Here is a 15,328-nt window from a genome sequence, read left to right as displayed (position 1 = left end):
ACTCATGAAGGACTAATGATCTCATTTTTATACAAAGTGTTATAAATGAGAAGCTTGACTAGGTCAGTATTCAAGCAGCAATCAATTTATTAATTAATATGGTAAAGTATGAGCAATACAGCGCTGGGTACAGTGGGGGAAGTTTTCCCTCCAACTGCACACCGATACTTGAGGCTTACAGGTATTTATACAGGTACTCATAAGCTTTCTCAGCAGTTTCTATTCCAAATTTTTTACTCATCAGCAGTTTCTATTTCCAATTTTTATGGCACAATTCTATACACTATTGTGATTTCGTTTTTCTCAGGATGTATCCCAGAAAGGAGTATCCCGACATGATGGTGGTCTGGCTTCTGAAAGAAGAAAGAAGTATCCCAGCTGATGCGGTTCCAGTTTCCAGATGTGGGTCCACCTTTTAATTGCAAGGACTATAAATCTCATAACAGTGATGTGCAGCTTCCCTTGGTCAAAACTATTAATCATTGAGTTGATGTTCATCTTCCTTTCTCAAGCTGCTTTTCACTGTTTTGTTAAGGCGTGAGATAAGCATGTTTCCTTTTTATATATTCTAAAGCTATAGTTTCAAAGATCCTTACTACAAGCAATAGTCTAAAATTATACTTCAAAAGGTTATTATTGCAAAACTCTTTCGGGCTTAGCTACAAGCAGAAAGTTCCTGTCTAAAAGCAACATCCTTAAAGCTTTAATTCAAATGCTCCTAAATCAACTTAAGACTTATAAAGGTTAATTGTGAACAAAGGATAGGTTCAAAGGCCTTCTTCCATGCTTTACTTTTCTCAGTTATTATTAGAATTCGTCTTTACAAGTGTCCCATGGTCGGTTTCCACAGATATCACAATCACAAATACACACGTTGCCTGTATGTACCTGACACAAAACACAGCTTTGTATTTCACAAAAGCGGGCATGGGAGGTGCTGGGGTTATGCATATGTATTGTTTTTGGGAAATAAATAGAAGGCAAAAGTCCTTGTGTGGTGCAGTCACACATTTCAGGGACGACCCTGCCTGTGCCACCCGCCGGTGTAATAAACACACCACTTTCTAACGGTGACGAGTTCGAGAGTCTTTGCCCACGATTTTTGGTTTTACCGATTCACCGGGGCCGGCACGGGCGGGGAGGGGGCACAGCCCAGGGAGGCCCGCAGAGCCTCCCTGGTCCAAATCCCCACCTGCAGCAGCGGGGAAGCTCCCAGGATCTTGGGGGCAGGGAGGAGCCGCAGGCAGGTGTTCCAGGTGCCTCCTTTGGGGCAGGGTTCTGTCCCGATATGAGGGAATTCCCGCAGGCTGGGCGGGCTGGGGCCGCTGCCGAGCACCGCCGCCTTTCCCCGGGAGCCGCTGGGCAGAGCTCTCTGCTCGGGGGGCTCCGGGACAGAATTTTGGGGGGTCTCGGTGTTGGTGCCGGCAGAGCCCCGGCGCTGGGCCGGGGGATGCGTGGGACCCTCCCGCGGGGGTGGTTGGGCTGCATTGTCAGCCCCGAGCCACGGGGGGATCGCCCGGCACCGGCGGGGCTGGAGAGCGGAGAGGGCGGCACCGGAGCTGGGGGAGCCTCTGCAGCCTGCGGGGTCGGACATCCCGATAAGGGGGACCCCGGGAGCCTGGAACGTGGAGCCCGGATAGGGGGGACCGGACCCTCTGCAGCCTGGAGATGTTGGGACCATGGACAAGAGAGACCCATGGGTACCCCGGGGCCCTGAAACGGGGACCCCGCACAGCTGGTACCCCTGGAGCCCCTCTGACACCCACCTGGGAGCCCAGGGAAGGGAACCTCTGGGATTGCCAGGAGCCCCTGCAGCCCAGAGAGAGGAGATGCCAATACACACTGGAGCTGCAGAAGGCCAGGCAGGAGGGACCCCTGAACCCCAAAGTGGAGAGACCAGAGTGGGGGAACTCCTGGGTGAATGGTTGTTTGGTGAATCCTGGTGGTTTGGGTTTTTATGAGGGTGGCTGAACCTTGGTGGTCTGGAAGTTTTTATGAACACCAGATACCTGGTGACTTCTGGAGATGGAATTGGGCAGGAGGAACACCCAAGGCAACACACTCACACCTTGTTTTTCCCCCATAAAAGGAATTTCAGTTCCCAAAGTTTGACCAGATGGAGGAGGAGACCATGAGGAAGATGAAGATGCCCTGGCAGCCCCAGGCAGGTGAGGAAGAAGTCAGTGCTGCTTTCCCCCTCTCTCCTGCTCCATATCCCAGCCCAGCATCCATCCTTCCTTCCTTCCTTCCTTCCTTCCTTCCTTCCTTCCTTCCTTCCTTCCTTCCTTCCTTCCTTCCTTCCTTCCTTCCTTCCTTCCTTCCTTCCTTCCTTTTTTCTTGTTCCTTTCTCTCCTTGTCCTTCCTCCCCCATAAAAGGAGCTGAGGCCAGAGACCAGGGAAGACAAATCTCCACAGCAGAACCTCATGCAAGAGGCTGTTCTGAGAGGCTTGACAGTGCAGGAATTCAATGGGGACAAAAAGCCCCGGAGATCCCACATGAAGAGGGGCTGCATACCCAGCCCAGGAAGCCGTGAGGAGGAAAGGCCCACCCTGTGCTGGGAAAGCAGCCGGAGATCCAGATGCAGCTTGGAGCTGGTGGTTCCTGAGCACCTTCATGGCAGGGAGAAGCCCTACAAGTGCTTGGAATGTGGGAAGAGCTTCAGGCAGTGCTCCAGCCTCCTCACCCACCTTTGCATGCAACTGGCTGGGACCCCCTTTGAGCAGGGCCAGATTTGAGCCAGAATATTGGGAGTCCCAGAGCCAGCCTGGTGAGTGCACCCAGCACATCCCCCACTGACCCAGAGCTGCTGCAAGTCCAGAACAGTCAGAGCAGGGCTGAGCTTGGGGAGCCAGGGGCTGGGGGGATCCACAGCAATAGGGGTTATCTGTGGGGCTGGGATGGGAGTTGTCCTCCTGCTCCTCACCGTCCTGTGCTTCCCAGAGCCCAGTCACTCCCAGTATGATCCCTGTTGCCCTCAGCATGGTTCCAATTGCTCCCTGTTGCTCCCAGTGTGATACCAGTGGCCTCCAGTATGGTCCCAGTCACTCTCTGTATGATCCCAGTCTCTTCCACCAGGGTCCCAGTCATGCCCAGTTGCCCTCAGTGTAGACCCAGTCACTCCCACTTGCTCCCAGTTGCCTCCAGCATGGTCCCTGTTGTTCCCAGTGTGGTCTCTGTCACTCCCAATAGGGTTACAGACACTCCCAGTACATCCCAGTTGCCCTCAGCATGCTTGGAGCCATTCCCAGTCACTCCCAGTATGATCTCTGTATGATCCCAGGAGAGCCCAGTCACTTCCAGTAGGAGCTCATGGAGCAAAGCTCATGGAACGCCTGGAGGACCCAGCCAGAGGAGGGTCCCTCCAAGTTCTCTGGCTGCAGGAAGAGCCCCAAGGAGCAGAGGTCCCCCCAGAGCCACCACCCCAAGTAGGAGGTGGTGACAGCTCTGCAGCCTGGGGCCCTGGGACCACCAGGGGGGACTCCAGATGGACACCCCAGCAAGTGGCTCACACAGCCCCTCCTCCTGTGCCCAAAACCCCACCCTTGGCATCCCTCATCCCTCCCTGCAGTCCCCTCTCCAACATCTGCAGGCCTCTGGCAAGAGCCCAAAGGGATGGAAGTGCCTAAAACGGTGATGAAGTGCCTGAGCTGCTCCCAGCTGTGGATGTTCCTGTCCACAAACCTCTCCTGGTCAGTGCCATGTGGAGATGGGAGGGGGATTAGGGAATGCTGAGAAGACTGAAAGGGGGTTTTGTGTGCTCTAAGGGGCATTTTTGGTTGTGGGAGGGTGTAGGGGGCTTTTGAGGGGTCTGTGGGGGAGTTTTCGGAGTTCTGGAAGAGCTGTGCAGCTTAGAAAGAATTTGGGTGGGTCTTTGGAGGGGTGGAAAAGAGTTTTGATGGATCTTGAGGCCATTTCTGTTGCATGGAATGGTTTGCGGAGTGAGCAGAGATCTGTGGGGTGGTTTGAGCGGGCTGGGAGGGGGTTTTAGGCAGTCATGACCCCCCAGACCTCCCCCAGAGCTGCCACCAGACCCTGCCCACAAGGTGCTCCTGGGGGACAGGGGCTCCATGTAGGGGTTTGTCTTCCTGGCACCCTGGGAGTGAGGGGGGATCCCCCTGGGCTGTGTGTGACCCTCCCATCCTGGTGTCAACCCCTTGTCCCTCCCCACAGGGCTCCTGCCCCAGCTCCTGCTCCCCCCAGAGGGAATTTGGGGAGGGGGCACAGGGAGTGCACAGCCCCCACCAGGGGATGACGCTGGCCCAGCCCCTTTGTTCAGCACCAAGCTGGGCCTGGGGCCACAGGAGGAAGAGGCTGATGGGAAGCAGATCCTGCAGCTGGGACAGTGCTTGGGGTCAGGGCAAGGTCCTGCCCTGCACACCTGGCTCATGTGTGACTCTGCCCCGGGACATTCCCATCCCCACGGATCCCATCCCCAAAATCTCACTCCTGGGATCCCTCACCCGTCTCTGCAGTCCCTGCTCCAACACCTCCAGGCCTTTGGGAAGGGCCCTGATGCCGACAGAACTTAGATCAAAGTTACAAAGTGATGATATAGCTTGAGTTATATCAGTATAACCTGATAGATCTATATAACCTGATATCAATAGAACCTAAATAATGACTTTTTATATATCTATATAAATATACCTAGATAACCTGAATCATCCTTTTTTTGTGCCTATACTACCTGATATAAATAACGTTCTACAATGCAATGGCTTGTATATGGTTAACTAGTTGCTTAATGCTGAATAGACAGAAAAAAAGAAGAAAAAAAACTCACCAGATGCAGAGCTTCAGAGATAGATAGGGATAGTACTAACGAGAAATTGTGCAAAGCCAATGAGCCACAAAACAAACAATTTAGGCTGGTTAGGACCAGACACACCAAGGAACACCACAATTGTACATGCTCCAAAGACCAAGTTGAAAACTTCATATGCGAAGAAAGCCTTGGAAGCCTTTCCTAAAATGCCCTCCCTGCAAAACCAGGACAATCACAGACTCCTGACAGACCCCAGATTAAGAATATGCAAGTGCACTGCAGAAGAACTATAATACCCATGAGCTCATACAATGTAAATGAGTCCTGCAGGTAGGTGATGATGTTGTAGTGACACAGAGACACTGAGCAACACCTACTGCATGAATATACCACAGCACGTGACATCTAAAAACACCGCTCTGTGGGGATTTATTTCCAGTTTATATTTCGGGCATCAGCCCAGAGGGATGGAATTTCCTACCCAGGGTCCTGACCAAGCCCAAGTGTGGATTTGCAGCCCACAATTTTCCCAGTTTGCCTCTCCTTTTCCCCACGTTGGATTCCCCCTGCCCCCATCAGATGGGAGCAGCTGAGAGCCCCACACTGCCCATCCCGGCCTCTCCCAGCTCAATCCCTGCTCCTGTGACTTCTAGAGATGAGCTTGGGCAGGAGGAATCCCCAGCTCTCACACCTTGTTTTCACCCCCAAACCAGGATTTGCCATTCCCAAACCTTGGCCCGATGCAGGAGGAGGAGGAGGCCGTGAGGAGGAAGAAGAAGATGTCCCGGGAGCTTAATGGAGGTGAGGAGGAAGTCAGTGCCCCTTTCCCCCTCTCTCCTGCTCCATCTCCCAGCCCAGCATGGCCCCCGGCTGCAGGACAACCCTGCTGCCAAAGCTGTCCTGCTGGGGACGCACTGGGGGGATCTCCTTGCCCTTCCCTGTGGCACAGAGGCAAATCCCATCCTGTCCTTGTCCTTCCTCCCCCAGACCAGGAGCTGAGGATGGAGAGCAGGGAGGACAAATCCCCACAGCAGAACCTCGTGGAAGAGGCTGTTTTGAGCAGCTCCACAGCACAGGAACCCAAGGGGAGGAAAAGCCCCGGACATCGGGCACAAGGACAGGCTGCAGACACAGATCACAGGGATCTGAGGAGGAAAGACCCACCTGAGGCTGGGGAGGCTGCCGGAGCTCAGAGCTGGGAGCAACTTCAAGATGAGGAGAAGCCCCACAAGTGCTTGGAATGTGGGAAGAGCTTCACCCAGAGCTTCAGGCTCCTCACCCACCTTCAGGTGCACACGGGGCAGCGGCGCTGGGAGTGTAGGGAATGTGGCAAGAGGTACAGGCACAGCTCTCACCTCTACCACCAGCGGGTGCACACCACAGAACGGCCCTACACGTGCTTGGAATGTGGGAAGAGCTTCAGTGTTCGATCCACTCTGACCTCCCACCAGAAGGGCCACACTGGGGAACAGCCCCACGAGTGTTCCGAGTGTGGGAAAAAGGCTCGGAGCAGTTTGGATCTCCTCAAGCACAGCACACCAGTGTCCCGAGTGTGGGAAGACCTTCAGGCACAGCTGTAGCTCGACCCAACACAAACAGAGCCACCACTAAGAGAAGCCCTGAGAGTGCCCTGAGTGTGGGAAGAGCTTCCTGTGCTGCTCCAGCTCCAAGCCTCCATCCTCATGGGAGGATCCACGCTGGATGATCCCCAGTGACCCCCGGTGGGCAGAGCCCAGTGATCCGTGTTGGGAAGGCACCTGCCTGCGGGCTCCACATCCTCCTGGGTCCCCATGGCCTGGGTTTTCTTTTCATTTCTCTTTGTCCCTTCAAAACACCCAAAACTGGAGTAAAAAAATAAAGACATTGAACTAAGACATTGATGGGAACATGGGGGGATCTTCCAGGAGATATGGGGGATGCTGGGTCCAAGGGATTTGAGGGTTCCTGGAAGGGATCTGGGGGTTGCTCAGGGCTTTGGGCACCCCAGGCTGAGTGGCTCCAGCTGTGCTGGGAGGCCCTGGTTGTGGTTCCGGGGCAGCTGATCAAGGCCCCCCTGCCCTGGGACTGTTCCCATCTCCCTCATCCTGGTTCCTGAAGTTCCCTGTGCAGGATCCCCCTCTCCCTGCTGTCACCCTCCTTTCCTCTGGCCCATTCCCATGTCACCCCACTCTTGGGCCCATTCTGCTTCCATGCCAGTCTGAATCCCATCCCCAGTCTCATTCCCTGTCCCTGTCCTGTCTGTCTGGTTGTATTGCACTAAGTTGTTTCTTTAGCTATTGTTCTGCACTGGCTGGTCTTGTTATTTTGCAGGGAACAGTTGATGTTGTATCACATGGTTTGTCCCGCACACACCCCTCTCCCCCAAAGCCCTGGTGCTGCTCTTGCCCTGGGTTACTCCTCCCCTCAGCCCTCCCATCAGTTGTATCCCATTGGCCGTGGCCTCTCTCCTCCGCCCCCCCTTCCCTGGGTTTAAAATCACCCGCGATCAGACACTTGATCTCTTTTCCCCTCTTGGACCTGCCTGGAGTGATTCCACAGTTAAGGTGGGATTTTTGGTCCCGAGGAGAAAAGCGCCTCCCGTCCTTTACTTTGGTCCTTGTGAGATAGTGAGGCCCGGGGGTCCAGAGCTGCCAGACCAGATCCCACAAAGGTCCTGGGTCAACCTTACATTGCCGTTCCCATATTCCAAATCCCATATTCCCCGTCCTGTTCCCATATTCCCAATCCTACTACTGGTCCCGCATTTCCATTTCTGTATTCCCTGTCTCACTTCCCATATTCCCATTCCCACTCTCACTCCTGTATTCCTGTTCCCAATCCCGATACCATCTTCCTAATCCCCGTCCCATATTCTCTCTCTGGTTCCTGTTTCCATATTCCCTGTCCCATTCCAATATTCTCATCCCCAGTCCCATTCCAGGTCCCTCTCCCATTTTCTCAATCATATCCCAGTCCCTGTCCCCATTCCTGTCCCTGTTCCCATTTCCGGTTGCAGTCCCAATAGCCTGGTCCTTGTTCTGGTCCCTGTCCTTATCTCCTATTTCCAGTCTCATTCCTGGTTCTATTCCCAGTCCCTGTCCCCATTCCTGGCCCTGTTCCCAATCCCGGTCCTGTCCCGGTCCCATTCCTGAGGGCTGCACAGCTCGGGCTGGCTGTGGCACACGAACCGTTCAGCCCTGCTGCTGTCCTTGGCCAGCTGCAGAGAGCACAAGGCTTTGGGCATTTCTCAGAGACCCCCGGCTGGCCGGAGCAGCCCCTCCTGCCAGCAGCCGCTGTGCCTCAGAGCCCTCCCTCACGCTGGGGCCATGCAGGGGCCATGGGCCTGGAGGAGGCTCCTGTTCTTGAGACAGGAGCGAGGCTGCAGTTCCCGCCTTTGGGCCCTGGGCCGCAGCAGCGCAGAGGAGGCCCAGCTGCAGAGCTCACAGCCCCTGCTGGCTTTCACTGGGACACTTTGGAGCACCAATCCCCAGCCCATATTCTCTCTGTGGTTGCTGTTTCCATCTTCCCCGTCCCGTTCCCATATTCTCCTCCTTGGTCCTTGTCTCCATTTGCGGACCCTGTCCCCATCTCTGGTCTCATTCCTGGTCCCTATTCCCTTCCCCGGTCCCACTGCCGGCCCCCATTCTCGGCTCCTGTCCCCATTCCCGGTGCCATTTCTGGTCCCTGCCCGCATTCCCGGTGCCATTCCCGGTCTCCATTCCCAGTCTCTGTCCTTAGTCCCAGTCCCCTTCCCCGGTCCCATTCTCGGTCCCTATATCCATTCTTGGTCCCGTTCCCGCTCCCTGTCCCCATTCCCGCTCTCCGTCCCCTCTCACCGCACGCCGCCGCCATCGTTCCGGCTCCCCCGGCCCTCACACAACCGAGCAAACCCCGCGCTGCTCCCGCCCACCAATCCCAGCGCGCGATCGCTCCCGTATTTCCATAACCACTCCCTGCGGTTTGGCCTCGCCCACCGCCGGCTTCAGCCGCCTCCGGGCGCTGTTTGTTCCCAGTTCCCTCCCAGTGCTCCCAGTAAGAGCGGGACTGGCAGGGAAAGCGCTCCCAGTTCCTTCCCGCTGCTCTCAGGATCGCTCCCGTTGCTCCCAGGATCACTCCCAGTGCCGCGCGGGGCAGTGTTGTTTCGGAACGCGCGCCCAGGACAGAGCGCGGCTGCTTTTGGGGGTCGGCACTGCCCGGGCCGGGCTGGGAGCGGAGGAGGAGCGGGAGGAAGAGGAGGGACGGAGGAGGAGGAGGAAGAGGAGGAGCGGGAGGAAGACGAGCGGCAGAACCACGCTGGTTTCCCCGCCGCCTTCCCCCGCCCCTCAGGCCGAAGCTCCCCCGGCTCCTGCTGCATCGCCCCCTCCAGCAGCCGCAGGTGAGCGGGATGGGGGAGCTCGCACCAGATCCATCGTGGGGGGGTCTCCGGGAGGGTTTTTTCATGGGGCAGGGGATGTTTGACTCTTGCAGGATCCCAAACCCGAACCGTAAATTTCCCGTGGAGAGAGCATGGGCGGTCTCACGTTCGCCTGGTACCGGCGGGCACGGGGGCGATCTCGGGCTGGGAGATGCCCGGGAGAGCCGGGGGGAGCTCGGGAGCCCCGGAGCGGGGAGAGCACAGAGGGGCGATCCCGGAGCCGGGGGACAAACCGGCTGCCTGGAGGGGTGCGGGATGCTGGGAATGAGCGGGCTCCGGGCCTTCTGAGGCTGAAAGGGGCGCTGACTTCTCCAGCTACACTTGGGCAGCGGGACCATGAAACCCAACACGCTCAGCCCTTGTTTTCCCCCAAACCAGGATTTCCCATTCCCAAAACTTGGCCCGATGCAGGTGGGGGAGGCTGTGAGGAAGATGTCCCAGGAGCTTAATGGAGGTGAGGAGGAAGTCAGTGCCCCTTTCCCCCTCTCTCCTGCTCCACCTCCCAGCCCAGCACGGCCCCCGGCTGCAGGACAACCCTGCTGCCAAAGCTGTCCTGCTGGGGACGCACTGGGGGGATCTCCTTGCCCTTCCCTGTGGCACAGAGGCAAATCCCATCCTGTCCTTGTCCTTCCTCCCCCAGACCAGGAGCTGAGGATGGAGAGCAGGGAGGATAAATCCCCACAGCAGAACCTCGTGGAAGAGGCTGTTTTGAGCAGCTCCACAGTACAGGAATCCAATGGAGAGGAAAAGTCATGGAGAACCCACACGAGGAGGGGCTGCAAACGCAGATCACGGGGATCTGAGGAGGAAAGTCCCACCCAGGGCCGGGAAGGCGGCCGGAGCTCGGAGCTGGGGGTCGATGAAGAGCTTCAGGATGGGGAGAAGCCCCACCAGTGCTCGGAATGTGGGAAGAGCTTCAGCAAGAGAACCTACCTGGTCTGCCATTGGAGAATCCACACAGAGGTGCGGCCATACGAGTGTCCCGAGTGTGGGAAGAATTTCAGGACGAGCTCCCACCTGACTGTCCACCAGAGGAGCCACACCGGGGAGAAGCCCTTCAAGTGTGGAGAGTGTGGGAAGAACTTCAGCAAGCGCTGCAACCTGAACTATCACCAGCGGATCCACACTGGAGAGAGACCCTACGAGTGTGATAAATGCAGGAAGAGGTTTCAGAGCAGTTCTCATCTCCTCCAGCACCAGCCAATTCACTCAGATGAGAGGCCCTTCCGCTGCCCTGACTGCAGGAAGGGCTTCAATGACAATTCCACCCTCATCAGGCACCGCCGCATCCACAGCGGAGAGGGGCCTGGGGCGAGGCCGTACGTGTTTGATCAATGCTCGAAGGCGTTTAAGACCAGCTCCCATCTCCTGCTGCACCTGCACACTCACACAGACGAGAGGCCCTTCCGCTGCCCCGACTGCGGGAAGGGCTTCCAGCGCAACACCCACCTCACCAGCCACCGGCGCATCCACACCGGGGAGATGCCCTATGAGTGTCCCGAGTGTGGGAAGAGATTCCGGCAAAGCTCAGCCGTGACCTACCATCAATGGAGGCACCACTAAGGGCAGCCCTGTGAGTGCCCTGAGTGCAGGAAGAGCTTCCTGTGCTGCTCCAGCTCCATCCCCTATGGGAGATCCACCCTGGATGATCCCCAGTGACCCCCGGTGATCTGTGGTGCCAGTGATCCCTGTTGGGAAGACACCTGGCTGGGGGGCTCCACATCCTCCTGGCTGCCTGTGGGTACCTGCACACATCCATGGACCAACATCCAAAATCCATTTTGTAGAGCTGATTTGTCCACTCCTGACCCCAGAAAAAAATCACTTTTTGCCTCTTCTGGTGGCCTTAACAACACTGGATAGCCTTGGAAGTCTTCTCCAACATAAATCCATCGTTTTAATTCTCTCTGGCCCACAGATATCTACCACAGCCCAATTTGGAGGGACTGGGGCAAAACCCTCAATATTCCAATTTTCAAGACAGTTGGGTGGCAACCCCTCCAAAAAAGGTTCTTCCCCCCCACCAAGCACATGGATGTTCTGCCAGCAGGAATATATAAATCGTTTTTTTTTTTTTTGCCTTGAAACGAAAAGGTTTCTGTTCATTCCTTTCAAAGCCCTGAAACTGAGGTAGAAATAAAGGCGTTGAACTAAGGCGTGCATGGGGACATGTGGGGGACAATGGCATGTGTAGGGCCATGGGGGGACATGGCGGAACACAGACATGGATGGGAACATGGCAAACATGCACAGGGACATGAACTGGGACAGCGTCAATGCCACCACCACAGTGCCACCAGCACCTTCATCTGGGCCATGGCAAAGCGCTGCCTGATGCAGTTCCTGCCACCACATCCCCACTGTCACCACCACGGTGTCCCAGCTGAATGTCACCACCCATCAGGGCAGGGTGGGGCCATTGTTCAGCTGGTGACAAGTGGCCCGGAAGCAAGTGACAGCCACCAGGGTGTCCCAGGGCCACCGCACTCAGGGGACCTCAACTGCCCATGGGGACAGGGGAAAAGGTCAGTGTCACCTGGCAGGTCGGGTTGCCCTGCACTGGGTGTCACCAGAGGCATCCTGGTGGCAGCATCCACACAGATGTGGCAACATTGTCCCCTGATGTTTGTCATGGTTGCATCGTGTCCCCTCCTCCCCTCTGTATGTCCCTATCCCCCACCATGGCTCCCTGTCACCCCTCTGTGTGTGCCCGTTCTGTCCTGTGTGTCCCTGTCACCCCTCTGTGTGTCCCTGTCCTGTCCCATGTGTCCCTGTCACCCCTCTGTGTGTCCCCATCCTGTCCCGTGTGTCCCTGTCCCCTTCTGTGTGTCCCTGTCCCTCCCCCTATGTCCCTGTCCCCACCCCTGGTGGGGCTGAAGTCCCCAAGGTCTTGGGTTCCTGTCCTGCAGGGTCTCTTTGTGTCCTGCGAAGTGTCCCCGTGTCCCTCAGGATGTTCCAATGGCTGCTCCTGTCACTGAGTGTCTGTGCCCACCCTGGCACAGGCACAGCACCTGTGACACCCCACAAAATCCCATGACGCCCTTTGATTTTGAGTCCTTCCCCCTCCATTTTGGGTCCATTCCCCGTGCTATGGGTCACACTTTAAACCACCCCAGAACCCCCCAAAACTCCTCACCCATGATGTCCACGCATCCCCCTGGAAGTCCCCCCAGGCTCTTGGCCACGGAACTGTTGCTGGTGACATTGAGCCACAGGATCCACAGGCTGTCCCCAAGGGTGGCCCCGGCTGCTGCCTCCAGGGGCCCTGCTGCAACAGGGCCCTCATGGTGGCCAGGACTGCAACCCTAAACATCAGTCAGTGACCCCGAAAATTCATCAGGGATCCCAAAACTTCACCAGGGATCCCAAAACCCCATTAGAGAGCCCTGGCCCCAAATCCATCGTGACAGGTTTCACATGTTGACCGGTACTGCGACCCCAAAAATTCATCACAGATCCCAAAACCTCCCAAAATTCATCAGGGATCTCAAAAACCCATCAAGGATCCCAAAATCCCCTGCTGGGGACAATCCTGGTGTGTCCCTTAAGGAGTTGAGGACACCCCCAGGATGTCCACCTGTTGTAGTGTGCTTTCTTTATTTGGCAGGTTCTCTGTGTAATTTGTGGTTTTGCAACCCCTCTGTATTTTCCTCCCCGTTATTCAGTTTAGTTCTGTTTGTTACCCAGCTACTCCCTGCCAAGTTTCAAACCTCCCCCCCTTCCCAGCTGTTAACCCTTCCTGCCCCTACCTTTGCCCCAGACTCTTCCTTACTCCTCCTTCCATTAAATGTCAATCCCTGCCCGAACCTGCCCTCCCCTTTAGAAACTTCCCTGTCAGTTTTGTATCCTTCGAAACCCCATTGGTTTACTCAAGCTGTTCTCCTCCCTTGAAGTCCTTTATTGGTTTACACATTGTATTCCCTGCCTTGTGTTCCACCCCCAGTTCCCCCGATTAGCTAGAGATTTTATCCTCCCCGAGACCCCCCCATTTATAAGCTGTTGTCTGCCCTCTGTTCAGGGTCCTGGGATCCTGGACTCGCATTGCCCCTCAGCCCGCAGGGCAGGTTTTGCCCCCGAGCAAGGCAGCACAGGCCGGATAGCTCAGTCCCTGCTGGGGACAGAGAGCCCAAATACCCAGGCTGCTCGTAGCCATGGCTACCGTAAGCAAGCTGAGTGGATATCAGCTCTTTAGTGATTATCAGCTCTCTTGGAATTCCAGCTCCTTGCTTGCTAAGGTGCCTGGCAGGCTATTGGGGGAAGCAGACGAGAGAGGAGAAGAAAGGTCCTGGCATTCCACAGCGATGGTTTTATTGGGGGTCTGTGAAGGGTTCCAGTGACGCTCTTCTTCTGCCAAATGGGCTAAAACAGCCCCTTTTTATAGGGTACAAAGGGATCCAAACTTGTCCAATAATAGGGATTGGGGGAAAGTGACCTATGGGGTTACAGAGATAAGCTGGGGTCCGAGAGGTGGAAGACAGGAGCTTATTTTGCTATTTCATCATGACTCAGCAATTCCTATCGCTAAGCCTCAGCCCTCCATGGGGCCCTGGCCAATTCCATGGAGCCTGCTACAGACTTAGGAGTTTTACCATTGAATAAAGTTCCCCCAGTTCCACCCCAGGGCCCGTGCTGCTGCCTTTTTGTTTCTGCGCCGAACCTCCACTGACAGCTGGGATTCTGTGGAGCTCCAACGGGGGCTCTGTCGCGCCCCTGTTATCATCCAGCCGGGACTCAGCGCCCCGTGACAGATCCGCCACATCCACCCCTCCCCGCCCTGTGTGTTCCCCCTCACCCTCCCTGCCCTGGGGACATTTGGGAACACCCCTCTCACCCAGGTGTCGCTTCTGGGGGTCCCTGGTGAGCTGCATGGCCGCGGCCAGGCCGATGCCCTAAGGTCCCCATTCTAATACACAGTACAGTACACACAGCACATCTCAGTCCGTCCCACAGAACACAGCCAGTGAGCCAAAGTTAACCCTTCCCCAGTTTCTCCCTCAGAATCTGGGCAGTGAAACTGCATCTCAGTCCCTCCCACAGAATACAGCCAGTGAGCCAAAGTTAACTCTTTCTCAGCTTCTTTCTCAGAACTTGGACAGTGAAACCCTGGCTGCATGTCTCTTAAAAAGCACTGGCAGTAAGCCAGAAGTAACTCTTTCGCAACTTCTTTCTGTACAGAGCCTAAGCAACATAACTGCCCAACTCCCCGTACCGCAAAATACAAACAGTGAACCCTCACCAACAGAGCTTTCAGGAAACTAATATCTCTGCCACTTACAGGTGACAAAGGGACGGAGGTTGGGTTTACCTACGAATGCTCACAAAAAGAAATCAGGAGATATATTAATCACAGCTATCACGGGCCCCAAAAAAGTTCTGGTAACCTTCATAGTTGATACGGGAGCCCAGATCTCCACACTAACACATAAAGTTGCCCAGAAGTGTGGAGTTGTTCCAACAAAAAGACAATGCTGCGTTCTTAATACTTTAGGAACTATAGAACCCATGAATGTTGCTTTAGTCAAAGTAACACTCTCTGGAGAGGAAAATCAATTAGTTGTCAAAATGGTAATTGGGGACATTCTGAACAATCTGCTAGGGATGGATGTCCTTGCAGGAAGACAGTGGGAAGACACTGAGGGTTTTCTGTGGTGTTTTGGCACTCCGCCACTTAACATTAGGCTGCTTCAGACCGCACCTGCACTGCCTTACAGTAAAACAATCAATGTGAAACAATATCCTTTGCCTTCTGGAGCTAGGGAAGGCATCAAACCGGTTATTCAAGATTTGCGTGACCAGGGAATAATAATTAACACACACTCCCCTTGTAATTCACCCGTGTGGCCAGTCCGAAAGCCCAACGGGACGTGGAGGTTCACGATTGATTATCGTAGGCTCAATGCCAACACTGACCCTCTGACTGCAGCAGTGCCAAATTTAGCTGAATTAATAACATCAATACAAGAAAAAGCTCACACAATCATGGCAACGATAGATGTCAAAGACATGTTCTTCATGATACCTATACAGCCAGAGGACATGGACCACATTGCATTCACATGGGAGGGACAACAGTACACATTCACTAGACTCCCTCAGGGATACAAACACTCTCCAACTCTAGCACACAATGCTTTAGCTAAGGAATTAGAAAAAATACCTCAAACTGACA

At 55.3% G+C, this 15,328-nt stretch overlaps 2 protein-coding genes and 1 pseudogene across 2 annotated transcripts; 2 read left to right on the top strand and 1 right to left on the bottom strand.

Annotated features, from left to right (window-relative positions):
* The window catches only part of LOC128943635 (zinc finger protein 271-like), a 684,983-nt pseudogene that overhangs the window by 367,969 nt on the left and 301,686 nt on the right, over window positions 1-15,328 (bottom strand).
* Window positions 1,577-6,433, top strand: LOC128943653 (zinc finger protein 397-like). The gene is made up of 2 exons (XM_054286539.1): window positions 1,577-2,179; window positions 5,783-6,433. The coding sequence occupies exons 1-2, from the start codon at window positions 2,117-2,119 to the stop codon at window positions 6,344-6,346; spliced, it is 627 nt and encodes a 208-aa protein (XP_054142514.1). The 5' UTR covers window positions 1,577-2,116; the 3' UTR covers window positions 6,347-6,433.
* LOC128943647 (zinc finger protein 239-like) lies at window positions 9,593-11,336 on the top strand. Its single transcript, XM_054286534.1, has 2 exons — window positions 9,593-9,613; window positions 9,805-11,336. Exons 1-2 carry the CDS (start codon window positions 9,608-9,610, stop codon window positions 10,720-10,722), a joined length of 924 nt encoding a protein of 307 aa, XP_054142509.1. The 5' UTR covers window positions 9,593-9,607; the 3' UTR covers window positions 10,723-11,336.

Source organism: Melozone crissalis, unplaced genomic scaffold (assembly GCF_028551555.1).
Source record: "Melozone crissalis strain CALT ecotype California unplaced genomic scaffold, PUWL_Pcris_2 ptg000052l_1, whole genome shotgun sequence".
Classification (NCBI taxonomy): Eukaryota; Metazoa; Chordata; class Aves; order Passeriformes; family Passerellidae; genus Melozone; species Melozone crissalis.
This window is presented reverse-complemented; position numbering and strand designations above follow the sequence as displayed.

What these genes read in the sequence shown, in the direction of transcription:
- LOC128943653 (XM_054286539.1), top strand. Translation starts at nt 2,117, where the DNA reads ATGGAGGAGGAGACCATGAGGAAGATGAAGATGCCCTGGCAGCCCCAG. An exon ending in CCCAGGCAGGTGAGGAAGAA is followed by an intron (nt 2,180 to 5,782) that starts GTCAGTGCTGCT and finishes GAGAGCAGGGAG; the next exon opens with GACAAATCCCCACAGCAGAA.